The 12,162-nt window shown below is 37.2% G+C and overlaps 1 protein-coding gene across 1 annotated transcript in view; it reads right to left on the reverse strand.

Annotated features, from left to right (window-relative positions):
* Positions 1-530: 530 nt before the first annotated feature.
* Positions 531-12,162, reverse strand: part of Slc5a12 (solute carrier family 5 member 12) — a 50,544-nt gene continuing 38,912 nt past the window's right edge. The window contains exons 12-15 of the mRNA XM_055599200.1: positions 10,292-10,464; positions 9,438-9,541; positions 5,371-5,498; positions 531-3,629 (exon numbers count right to left, since the gene is read on the reverse strand). Coding sequence (XP_055455175.1) covers positions 3,477-3,629; positions 5,371-5,498; positions 9,438-9,541; positions 10,292-10,464 — 558 coding nt within the window. The 3' untranslated portion in view covers positions 531-3,476. The remainder of the gene's footprint in view (positions 3,630-5,370; positions 5,499-9,437; positions 9,542-10,291; positions 10,465-12,162) is intronic.

Here is a 12,162-nt window from a genome sequence, read left to right on the forward strand (position 1 = left end):
TTTTTAGATGACAGGCCCATCTTAGTTTTTAAAGTTTACAGAAAAGTTTCAGAGTAGTACACCATGTTGCACCTCACTAATAGGAAATATACCGAAGGTCATTTCTATGCTTTTCAATCTGAATTTATTTTTTTAAAGAAATAATTTAAATAACATTAATTATACATCATTCCCCAAACAGTTTCTTTAAAATTAAATAGTAACATAAATGACACATTGAATGTAGAAGTTTCCCAGAATTAATGGATACAAAACTGTGTTAAAGTTTACTAATACTAAAAATATTTCCTGGAATTTCCAATTGTTGAACAGAAGTATTCCTATCATTGAGCATTTTCTTCTGTAAAATAAGGTTGATTTTTGTTTTTTGTTTGTTTTGTTTTTCTAATTTGCCATGAAGACATGAAACTGCCCATAAAGGTTATGTTTTGACTAAATAGCCACATATAATTAAATGTAAATCTATTCTGAAGACTTTTGGTACTTCAAACACCAAAACATATTTCAATGAAAAAGCATACTTTTGAGAGTTTGTTATTCACATTTGAAAATCTTTATTGATTTGCTTGAGAGTTTGAAATTATAGCATTCAATCTTTCCAAGAGCTAGAAATAGTATTTTTTCTATCAACCATACGTTAAGGCTTTAGTATTTCAAATGGCTCCCATGGTGATACTCAATAAATTACAGTTGTTCAGAATGGAATCCGGTTATAAAGCTTCTAATATTGGGCAAGGTAGTTAAATCCTTTTTAAATTTACTTTATAATATTTAGCATATGGAATCTGTAAATCTTCAAATGGACACAGTAAAAAAATTCTGAAAATTATCTAAAGTATTTTGAAAAATAATTGACCTTCAACCAAACAGGTGAAAAAAACCTCACATTTTGTCTTACATGTGTGCTTTCCAATATTCTGAAAAGATTGTAATGCCATCAAAACATTTCAGTAATACTTGCTTTTAAATACTTTGTGAAAGTGTCACAGCTTCTTGAGCTCTTCTATTCCTGTTGAAACTGTGTTACCCCTATAAAGTCACAAAATACTAAAATTACTCAGAAAACAGTTTGAATAAAAGTAAATCAAATCTCATTCCCTTCTTGTTGTTTCAAGATTCGGCCTTGCTTCTGTGTGCTGTGTTATTAACATCATTCAACATATCTGCTTAAGGCTGGAATTTACAAATGTGTGGCTTAATAAACCAAAATAGAGTACATTGTTTTAAGTAATGAACTTGTAGACCTTAATGATAAGACTCTTCTCATTTTTAGGAATGTAGGAAGTTTTAATAATGTTTTATAGATACTTTAATATAAAATACAGTGTTTAGGAACTCAGAACACTAGTTCTGACTTGTAATCATGCGTAGCTCATTTGTTTTATTTTTGCACAGTATGCTAGTAATGCACGTGCGTTCAATGTCATCAAAGAGAAACAACGAAATAATTTCAGTTAAAATGAACACCATTTTCTTCATACACTACACAGTGACAGTGGGCTAGTTACTGTGTTAAGTCACCACAATAATTCTCTTAAGTAAAAATAGTTTTCCATTTCTTTTAATTGGAAAATAAACTAATACTTTAAAAAGTCTTTTCCACATACGACCAGGATAATTTGGTCAGAACTCATGTTTGAGTCTAAGTCATTTGATTCAGATACCTTGTGTCACTCAACAAACTATATTCTTTACTATAAATCATGACAAAAAGCACGACAACCATCTAAATGAGTTTAGTGCAATAGACATGCTTATCCTCACCAGTGTCTGCGATTATGCATAAGAGGCACAAAGTCTAGTATTGAGTTCAACACACTTTCCACTTCTAAAAACTCACCACTCACAGCATAATGTATGGAGAAATTTCTGGACATTCTCTGGCAAAACAGCCCCACATTTAACCCACTTCTCCTTAATGTGGCCCCGTAACACCATTCTGAGATGCCATTTCAAGAGTAAAGGTGGGAAGGAAAGAATGCTAGAATCGCTTAGGCTATTAACTATGATCTTCCACTTCACCACACAACTACTAAAGTTCCAATCCCTGTGTTACATGTTTAGTTTTTTTGTATGTGCTTCTGTTCTCTATATAAAGGCATATTTGTTCAGTTTGAGTAAAAGGGAACCCTCTGCTCTAGAACTTTGAAGTTATGCTGCAGACTTAAAATAAGATAGTGCTTACTTTATTATTTATTTCTGATGGAGTTCCATAAACTTGCACATGTGACTTGGATGAGTTCTGTGGATAATGGAAAAGATTCTATGGCTAATGACCTCTGATATAAATAGCGTACTGTTTACATGGTTCATTGAAGATATGCTGGCTGACTTCACAGCTTTTATGTAAGGTATGATTTTTCCTTTATTTAGCATTGTCGATTATAGTCTTGACTTCCGGATAATCACAGATTTTTTTTTTCACCTCAAATGTTTTAGTTATTTAGTGTGTGTATGTGTGTGTGTGTGTGTGTGTGTGTGTGTGTATATGTGTGTGTACGCACATGAATGTGAATGTCAATGGAGGTCACAAAAAGACATCAGATTCCCTGAAGATCTAGGCTTATAGGCAGCTGAAAGCTACTCAACTTGGTGCTGGGAACCGAACACAGGTCCTCTGGAAGAGCAAGAAGTTCTCCTAACCGCTGAGCCATCTTTCCAGCTCCACATTTATCATTTTAAAGTAACAGAAATCAAGAAGAAACATTGCCTCAATAGCACAAAGTGAATAATGTGTTTATATGTGATTGTTCCCACTGTGAAGACTGATTTCTCTTCTCATGTCCTTAGTAAGGTTATCCTTCTTTGGGTCAGACTAGCTCTACCAGCAGGAATGGCTAAAGGAACACACAAAGAAGGCAGTTTGTGGATACTGATAGAAGTTAAGTACTGTAGCTGTGGCCCACAAAGGAAGGCATGGATATGTCTATATATATGCAAGACATGAGGTTGGAGATGATGCCATTCCTGTTTTATCGGCCTTGTCAGAGTAACATTGAATATGTAGATTTTCCTCTATGTTTAATCTTTACCTTGTCATGATATTTTGATGGTTAAAACTTTAAAATGTTAACTAGGGTCAGTGGTCAGACAGGTATTTTGTAGGAGCAAGGTCTTGTGCTTAATTCTCAGCACAGGAAAAAAAAAATCCTACAAACAACAAACCGGGAGGTTTAATCTGAAAAGAATCCAAGAGACTTTGACTCCTTTCAGAATTATAAAACTCAGTCCTGTTCAGTCTTTAGGCATGTAGCATCAATCCCTTAAAGCCTCAACTGATTTTTCTCACTTGCATTTTGGGCTTCCCCCTCCAAAAAAAAATATCCAGAGAAACAGTCACATTCGATAAATAAGTATAAATAGGTATTGGACATCCTTCTTTTCTGACAAGAATTTGTACACATGGCTACAACAAGAAGTGACACAAAGTACATGTGTGTGTATAGGTGAGTATATTGTCAGTTGCACGGATTATCCTAGAAATGAGTAGTCTTCTCCTGCATGCTGTTGCTGTAGCTTTTGTCCTTGGGGTTGTAGCCTGGAATCTGAGCCAGGCTTTCTTGCTTCAGTCCATTCTGTAGAGCAGATTCGACCCCTTGTTTCCAGGCACTGCCACTGTCAAGGTGATCCTGAAATTGCAAAGACACATATTTAAAGCCAGTCTTGACGTGTTTAAAACCAGGTCAAGGGATATCATGTAACCACTGCACCTTTATGAAGGGTGACCAAGACAGTTTTCCATTCACTTCTACTTCCCTTCCTCACAATCCTTCCAGCGGAGCTAAAAACATGCAAAGCCTATCCTGCCTTCCTCCAGAAGAGGGTCCTCATTGCCTAGCTCTTCTGCTGCTACTCAGCTTGCTTTATCATTACAGAGGGAAATTGAGATCTCAAGCTGCTCATTATGGGTCTTTACTGATGAGAATGCAACTGGCAAGAGTCTCCACTTTGACTAACACAAATGTACTTCTTGGGGATAAAGAGTCTAAGGATGTTAGGTGTATCTTGCTGCTGCTTTGACTGTAACTCTCCAATTTTTATACTTATAATGGCTTGAATCTGGAATGTTTTCTCATAGTTTTACTTCAAATGGTGATGTGGAGGAAATTGTGGTTTTCAGGAAGCCCAACTGGATTAAATAGGTCACTTGGGGCTTTTCCTTGGGGCTATGTCTAGATCCGACCCATGCATGTATTTCTTTTCTTTCTGTTTCTTCCTTCCTTCCACCAGGAATTGGCAGCCTCTTCCTTCATATGGTATAACTAACCTCTTTATCAGTCCAAGTGCATGGGACTAAGCAATCATGGGTGAACCATTAGAAACTATGAGCCAAAACCACAAAACACACACACACACACACACACACACACACACACACCAAACCAACCAACAAACAAACAACAAAACCCCCAAAACCCACAAAGCCTCTTATGTGTCTTTCTGTCCAGAATTTTGTTAAGAGATGATAGGCATAAGGAATTGAGGAGGGGTGATTCCTAGAGAATTAGAAAGTTGTGTCTATGTCATTCGGTATAATCATCCGCTTTAGTTCTCAAATAACAAAAGCTGGACAAAAGGAAAATAAGGCCGAGAACCAAAGCTATCTGACTCTCAAACTCATCAACTCACTTGTCACATTTGACTGTGTCTTGTAGTTTGTTATTTTTTTTAAAACTTATTTTTATATTTTTTCTTGGAACTCATTTTTGAAAACTGATCACTTGCATTATCAACAATCCAGCCATGAGGCACATTTACCCATCAACACAAACATTTAAAAGACCATCAGCTAGGTGGTCAAAGTGTAGATTCTTTCAAGCCCTGAGAGTTACTTTTCCATCCTTACAGCCCTTTCCCTAGCAATTATTACAAAGAGGCAGAAGGGCATTCCTAGGGTCAGAACATTACCCCTAGGGGTGGGCACATCTCTCTCCCTGCTTTTATCAAACTTTTCACAGCTGACTAATACCATTGAGGAACACAGATATTTACATTACAATGCATAACAATGGCAAAATTATAGCTATGAAGTAGCAACAAAAATGATTTTATGGAAAGTGTCACCCAATATGAGGAACATGAGGAACCTTATAAAAGGGTAGCAACATAGAAAGATTAAGAAGGTTAAGAATTCAAGTGAAGGTTGAGAATTTAGTAAGCCAATGCCTGTTTTAATTTGTTTGATCTCTCTTTTTTTTTAAATGTATTTTTCCTTACATCCTGTTAGAGGTTTTCCCTCCTTCCACTCCTTCCAGTCCCTCCCAGGCACCTCTGTTCTCAGCTAGATCCACTCCTTTGGCAGGAAGCGATGAAGGGATGAAGGAAGAGATGGAGAAACACCTGCTTTAAGAAGCTTGTGCATCGGCTCACCTGTTCAGCTTCCCGGTCGTGCTGAACTCCACACCAACACAGAGTTTTGTATTTCTTAGACCAAAAGCAAAATAAATTGCAAACTGGTCTTATTAAAAGAGGGTCAATATCTTTGGCTCTTTGCTTGCCTATTAAGAAAAGGGAGATGGATTAAATGGAGTCAGCCCTCCAGGCCTTCTATTTCAGTATAGGCATCATCAATTTGAAGAACAAGTTACTTTTTTAACAGCATGAAGACAAGCTTTAAAGGTGAATCCATAGTATGTGAGGTCACATGACCTCAGTTAAAAGCCAATTTATCTAACAATAAAGGAGAAAAAAACTCCAAAATCTAGATACAAGAGTTGGACCTTTTGAAAATATATCAGTTCATTTCTGACACACTTAACCAAGTTTGACAACTTATGCCTCGGAATTGGAAGACAGGGTTTGGAGTCTACATCATTTACAAGAATAATAACTTTTACAAGTATATAATTACACAATATATTTATGACTTAGAAGTGGTGATTTCTAAACTTGCATTTGCTTAGCCTCCAAAAAATAAATAATCAAGGACAGAAGGTAAAATTTAGGAAAAGAAGTCAAGTACGTGGTGTGCTTAATTTTGTATGGACTCTACCAACACTGGTACAACATATGTCATGCCTCTTAAGTGCTTTCTTGGAGACAGGCAGCACAGAATAAAGAGTTAAAATGGCTTAGTAAAAAAAAAAAAAAAAAAAAAAAAGGTGAATCCATAGAACATGGAAGACTGCTGGAAGAGGTGAGAGCTAGCAATTCACATATCGTCAGGTCAAGAAAGTTCAGAACTACAAAGTTAAACAGTTTCTTTCTTTCCAATTTTTTTTTATCTATATCATATATTTACATAATCATCTAGATTTGCATTTGTAAAATTAGGAGGATCATTCTCACTGTTTTCTTTTCTTTCACTACAGCATCAACATCTTAGAGAGTCCTCTAGGATTTTTCCAACAATCTTGCCTTTGCTCACACTTCATTTCTTATCCTTAAAACATACCTGTTCAGTGCTCTGCCCCTGTAAGTCTTACTGAGGATCAAGTAAGACTGACATTTATGTAAAGGCTGATGAGGTCATCCTCTCAGAATCTTTGCAAATTTTCTGGCTACAATGACTAGTGTAAATACCCCATCCCACAAATTCCAGCAACTATGAAAGCCAATCCAGCTAAAGATCCCTGGAAGAATCAGTGTGGTAAGAGTTAAATACATTTATCAGATTCTTTATATGACTGGATGTTATATCTAACTAACATTTTATGCCTGTCCAATATTTTGAGGCTCAAATAACAGGTTTCACACTATTACATCACTCTGTCAAAAGTATTTTATATAATAGACTTCTAATTAAATTGTTATGTGTCAGTGTCTTTTACATACTAGACACACTTGAGGCATGTATTGCTGATATAGAAGTTTATATTAATTAGTAAATAATGCAGCAAAGAAGTAACCATGTGTGATCTTAAAGATGGCAGCACAACATTTGTCTTAATGCATGAGAGAGATGGGGAAGAAAGAGAGGAAAAGAGAAAGATAGAGAACCATGTGAAAAAAAAATTCTAAGACTTCTGTAAAGAGGAATGACAATGTATTTCTGGATCAAATGATTTAAAGTAGAACCAAGCCATGTCCTAAGCATCAAACATAGAAGGTGCCATCTAGAAACAGACGATGAAATATCAAACACTACAATAAGTAAATCAGATGATACAGACCAGAGTCTAAAATTTGCGAAAATGAAAGATGTAGGGGACCTTTTCATCCCTTCCCCCACACACACACACATAGAGTTGGTACAGGACACATTCAGACACAGAATTTTCAGCAAAAAGGAGATTTATTACTCCAAAGGGGCAAGCAAGGGGTCGGGACTGCCTCTGGATAGGACAAAGGCAGATATCCAAGTAGCAAGCAGCAAGCAGCTTTTTTGCAGGAGTGGGATTTTCATGAAAAAGAAGGCTGTGCTAGGGTAAGCTGGTAAGTCCTGATTGGATATGTTAGCCAAACAGTGGATTTTGATTGTTGGACTTTGATGTTTTGCCTCAGGAATGAGTCAGTGGACAAATAAGTGAATAGACCCTAAAGGCTATCTTTCAGAATATAATTTAATGGTTTTTAGCAAGGGAGAGGAAGAGGGGAAAAAGAAAAGACCCGTCAGCCCCATGTTTTCCATGCTAGAGCTACCGAGAACCCTTCAAAAGAGTTCTATGTTTCATATTATTTAAGTTCTGCTTTTTTTTTTTTTAACTAAAAAGAGTTTGGGAGATAGTAGATAATGAGGTGAGGGCAGGATTTCAGTTTTTCAAGCAGCTGGAAAGGATCATCCTGAGTGAGTTGTCCCAGAAGCAAAAAGACACACGTTATATACTCACTCATATAAACATACAACATAGAATAAACCCGCTAAAATCTGCACATCTAAACAAACTAAGCAAAAGAGAGGACTCTAACTAAAATGCTCAATCCCCATTCTGAAAGGCAAAGAGGATGGACATCAGAAGAAGAAGAAAACAGGAAACAACCTAGGAACCTGCCACAGAGGGCCTCTGAAAGCCTCTACTTTGCAGACTATCAAAGCAGATGCTGAGCCTGATGGCCAACTGTTGGGCAGAGTGAATGGAATTTTACGTAAGAAGTGGGAAATAGCAAGAGCTGGAGAGGACAGGAACTCCATAAGGAGAGCAACAGAACAAGAAAATTTGAACACAGGGAACTTCCCAGAGACTCATACTCCAACCAAGGACTATTCATGGAGATAACCTAGAACCCCTGCACAGATGTAGCCCATGGCAGTTCAGTGTCCAAGTGGGTTACATAATAATGGGAAGAGGGACTGCCTCTGACATAATCTGATTGGCCTGCTCTTTGATCACCTCCCCCTGAGGGGGGAGCAGCCTTACCAGGCCACAGAAGATGACAGTGCAGCCGCTTCTGATGAGAACTGATAGACTAAGATCAGAAAGAAGGAGAGGAGGACCTCCCCTATCGGTTGACTTGGGGAGGGGCATGCATACAGAAAGGGGAGGGAGGGTGGGATCGGGAGGGGAGGAGGGAGGGACTTATGGGGGGATACAAAATGAATAAAGTGTAATTAATAAAAGTTAAATAAAAAATTAAAAAAAAAATAAAAGTGTAACTCAACTTGGGGGTCTCTAAGCTTTTTCTTAATCACGGGTTTATTTCATGTAAGACCTTGAAGTAAGATCTTGAAGGCCAAGCAGTGGACTATTTCCATCTGTGACTATAATATGTAAGAAAAATGTCAGATAACTGAGTGTTTTATAAAATGATAGAGCAAGGCTTGAAGAGGAAACCACTACTTCTTTTACTTATTTTTATTTTTTGTGCATAGATACTTTGTCTGCATTAATGTCTGTGTACCGTGCCCCTGCATTGCCCACAGAGGCCAGAAAAAGAAACTAGATTCCCAGCAACTGAAGTTAGAGTCAGTTGTGAGCTACAAGGTTGGTGCTGGGAATTGAGCCTGGTCCTCTGGAAGAGCAGCCGGTTGTTTTCAACCACCAATTCATCTCTTCAGGCCCCAATATCACTTTTATTGTAACCTTGGCTTCCCATCCTCTAACAACAGCTAAGACACTGCCCCTATCAAAACAGCATAAAGCATGACTTATAATCCATGCCTTTTTTTTTCTCCCTTTTGTCGTCACCCTGCACAGTGCACAAGCCTCAAAGCTCTACATTATCAAACCATGAATACAAGAGAGGACTGTGTTTGGAGTCAGGTGGAAAACATAATTGGGATTTAGTCCTCCTTCATAATTGCCATTACAGAGAATTTCTTGTACTGAGGTGTGATGGCAGGAGCATGTTTCAAAATATCTTACTCATTTTCTGATTGTTTTACATATACACACAGACACATGTAAAAGAGAGAGAGAGAAAGAGATATCAGCCTAAAGACAGTAGATGTATCTCTTTGGGGAGAGGACATTTTGTGGTGGCCTCAGAAGCAAGTCAGTGAGGCTAGGTAGTCTATAGTGGTATGAAATAACCCTCAAAGAGGGATCCAGATAACACACCTGTAAGGAAGCTGATGATTATCCCAGCGGCTATGCACGTCAGGCAGCCCACAGTGCTGTAGTAAAGGTAGGAGAGTGAATACCAGGTGTCAGCTAGGAAAGGTCTGTGAAGAAAAATGGCACGTCATCAACTCTGTTCATTATTCGGAAATAAGAACTCATCCCTTAGGGTATACTCTGTTCGCTCTAAGTTCTGGCATCTCTTAAAACTCCAAAGTTTAATCTTTTGTTATTTGATTTTTTAACAAAAGATAATTAATCACAAGCTAGTTTGGCTTTTAATTATACACAGTCTGTATCATCTCTGATTTATAAATATAGATATATTGACATGTATATATACAGAGAGAGATTTTGCAATAAGGGCCATGTCTTCCATTCCTTTTCACTTATTCTATTCACTTATTCCATTCACTAATTCACTTATTCTCACTCAGTTATTCACTATTAAATTGTTCGTTAACACCAACATTACTGGGAAAAAATTGTGACAGACACTTGCCTATGTCTATGAACTGACAGGAAATCTCCAGAGAGACTTGTCAGTGCTTGCATGGGGCAGGAGCAAATTACTATAGACTACACAGAAAAGAACACAGCCTTCAGATACCTTACACTGGCTCATCAACCCCGACCTGTTAATCGACCGTCCTATATACTACTTTTACTCCTGTTTACCTACGTACAGAGGAACAGCCGTCTGCAGAACTCTGTGTAGCCTTGCACAGCACTCTTCATTGCTGAACACTTCCAGATGAGGAAGAACTAGCTCATCAAATCATCTCTGAGGAACGTCTCTCCTCTGAGTTGCTGACCTACTTTGGGACTTAGTACAATTTTTAAAGTCAATATACCTGCTGGAAAGCTGTGGGGCTCCTGTTGTTGTTGCTGTTATATTTGATTGGATGCACTTGTCTGTTGATAGAGGCAAAGGTAATGTCTTGGAGGGTGGTGCAGGGTAAATGAAAGCTCCAATGGCCACCCAAAATGACAATGTGATTCCAGTGAGGAGGCCTCCTAGTGCACCCTTGACAGAGATAAATAGAAGACAGTAAGAGATGAGACAAAGATTTTTTTTTTTTTTTGCCAAGAATATTGATATGAGGTGTTAAATGTTTTTCTTATAGGAATATTTACAGATGGTGTTAGGAACTGAAACCGTACTAGCTGTCCATCTTAAATCTTGGTCACATGCATTGGAAACAGCTCAAACTGCCTCCATTTCAGCTCTCAGGAAGCAGATTTATTTACTTATTTATTTTCAGCGCTGTGTGTGGATTCGAGGATCTTATGCATGCTGGGCCAGTTCTCCACCACTGAATTATAAATAGCATCGCAGCCCAATAAGGTTATTTTAAGTAAGAATAAGTTGTTTCTTGGTGAATTTTTTCCTGCATTTTATTTGTTCTTCTTTCTATTCTTGATACCTATGTTTAACAGAAGAGTTTCAGAAGCTATGAAAAACTTTAAACAGTGAAGTCAATCTTTACTGACAGATACTATACAGAAAATTTGGCTGCTATTTTGTTTCACAAGTTAGAAGAGTCTTCTGGTTCTCAGTTTTGGGTTTGTTTGTTTGTTTGATTAATTGATTAATTCACTGATTCTAAACTCAAGTAAGTGCATTTTTTATACCTGCCATTTAAAGATTATGTTTCTTAATAAACAGGTGAAAAAAATCGATGAATAATTTTTTCTGTGAGGAAGTAGAACAAATCTAACAAAGACTAGGATTTCTGGAAAGATCACATTAGATGCTTCTGTTTGCCATTACATAGCTGACACTTTTGTGGAAGAAAACAACTTGTTCAGATTCCTATTATGCACAAAAGGAGTCCTTCATAAAGGCTCAGAATGCTTTCTCCATTATTGTTTGGTGAAAGTAAACCAGGTGTGCAAGTGAACACTTGTACTTTGGCCTAGACAAAAGGTGTACAAACTTCTTTAAGCAGTCAGATCATATTTTAGGCTTTGTGATCTATGAAGTATCTGCCATGGCTATTCATGCAGCCATTGTACCACAAAAGAGTTATGGATGATATCACACAAAAAGAGGCTGCTTCTGTTCCAATGAGACTTTGTTGATGAATTTTGACATTTAATATTAATGTGTTGTAAAAATATAATCACTTTGAGTTTCCATCTATTTACAAACAGTCATAGATTGCAGGTAATACCCCCAGAAACGAAACCAGTTACAGTTTGTACTAAGTCAAAATTTCCTGATCCCAACTTAGCAGTAGAAGAAAGTCAGTGGGTCAACTTAGGAAACTACCTAGACAGCCATGGTGAGGCAGATTCTGGAGCTGTTCCTATAGTTCCTGGGGGAAAGATTAATGATATAGTAGTTAACATCAGTGAACAAGACAGGAGACGGCACAATTTCATACTATTTACTATCCTCTATCTAGAATAAAGGGGTTTGTTTTCCTGAATAATCAGAAGTACTAGGACATACTAACATAGATAATTTCCTTTTCATTACTTCTTTTAGTTTTGAGATTATAATATAATGTCATCATTCTCCTTTCTCTTTCTTCCAAACTCTCCCACTTTCTCTTTGATCTATTTAAAAATGTATGCCTCTTTTTTTTAATTAATTGTTGTATGTATGTATATAGGGAGATGGAGATGTAGATATAGGTAGATGTAGATATACATTTCTAAATTTAACCTGATCAGTATGTATAATGTTACTTGAACATATATGTTTTCAGGGCTGACT

This window comes from Psammomys obesus, unplaced genomic scaffold, assembly GCF_907164565.1.
Source record: "Psammomys obesus unplaced genomic scaffold, mPsaObe1.curated_primary_1811, whole genome shotgun sequence".
Lineage (NCBI taxonomy): Eukaryota > Metazoa > Chordata > Mammalia > Rodentia > Muridae > Psammomys > Psammomys obesus.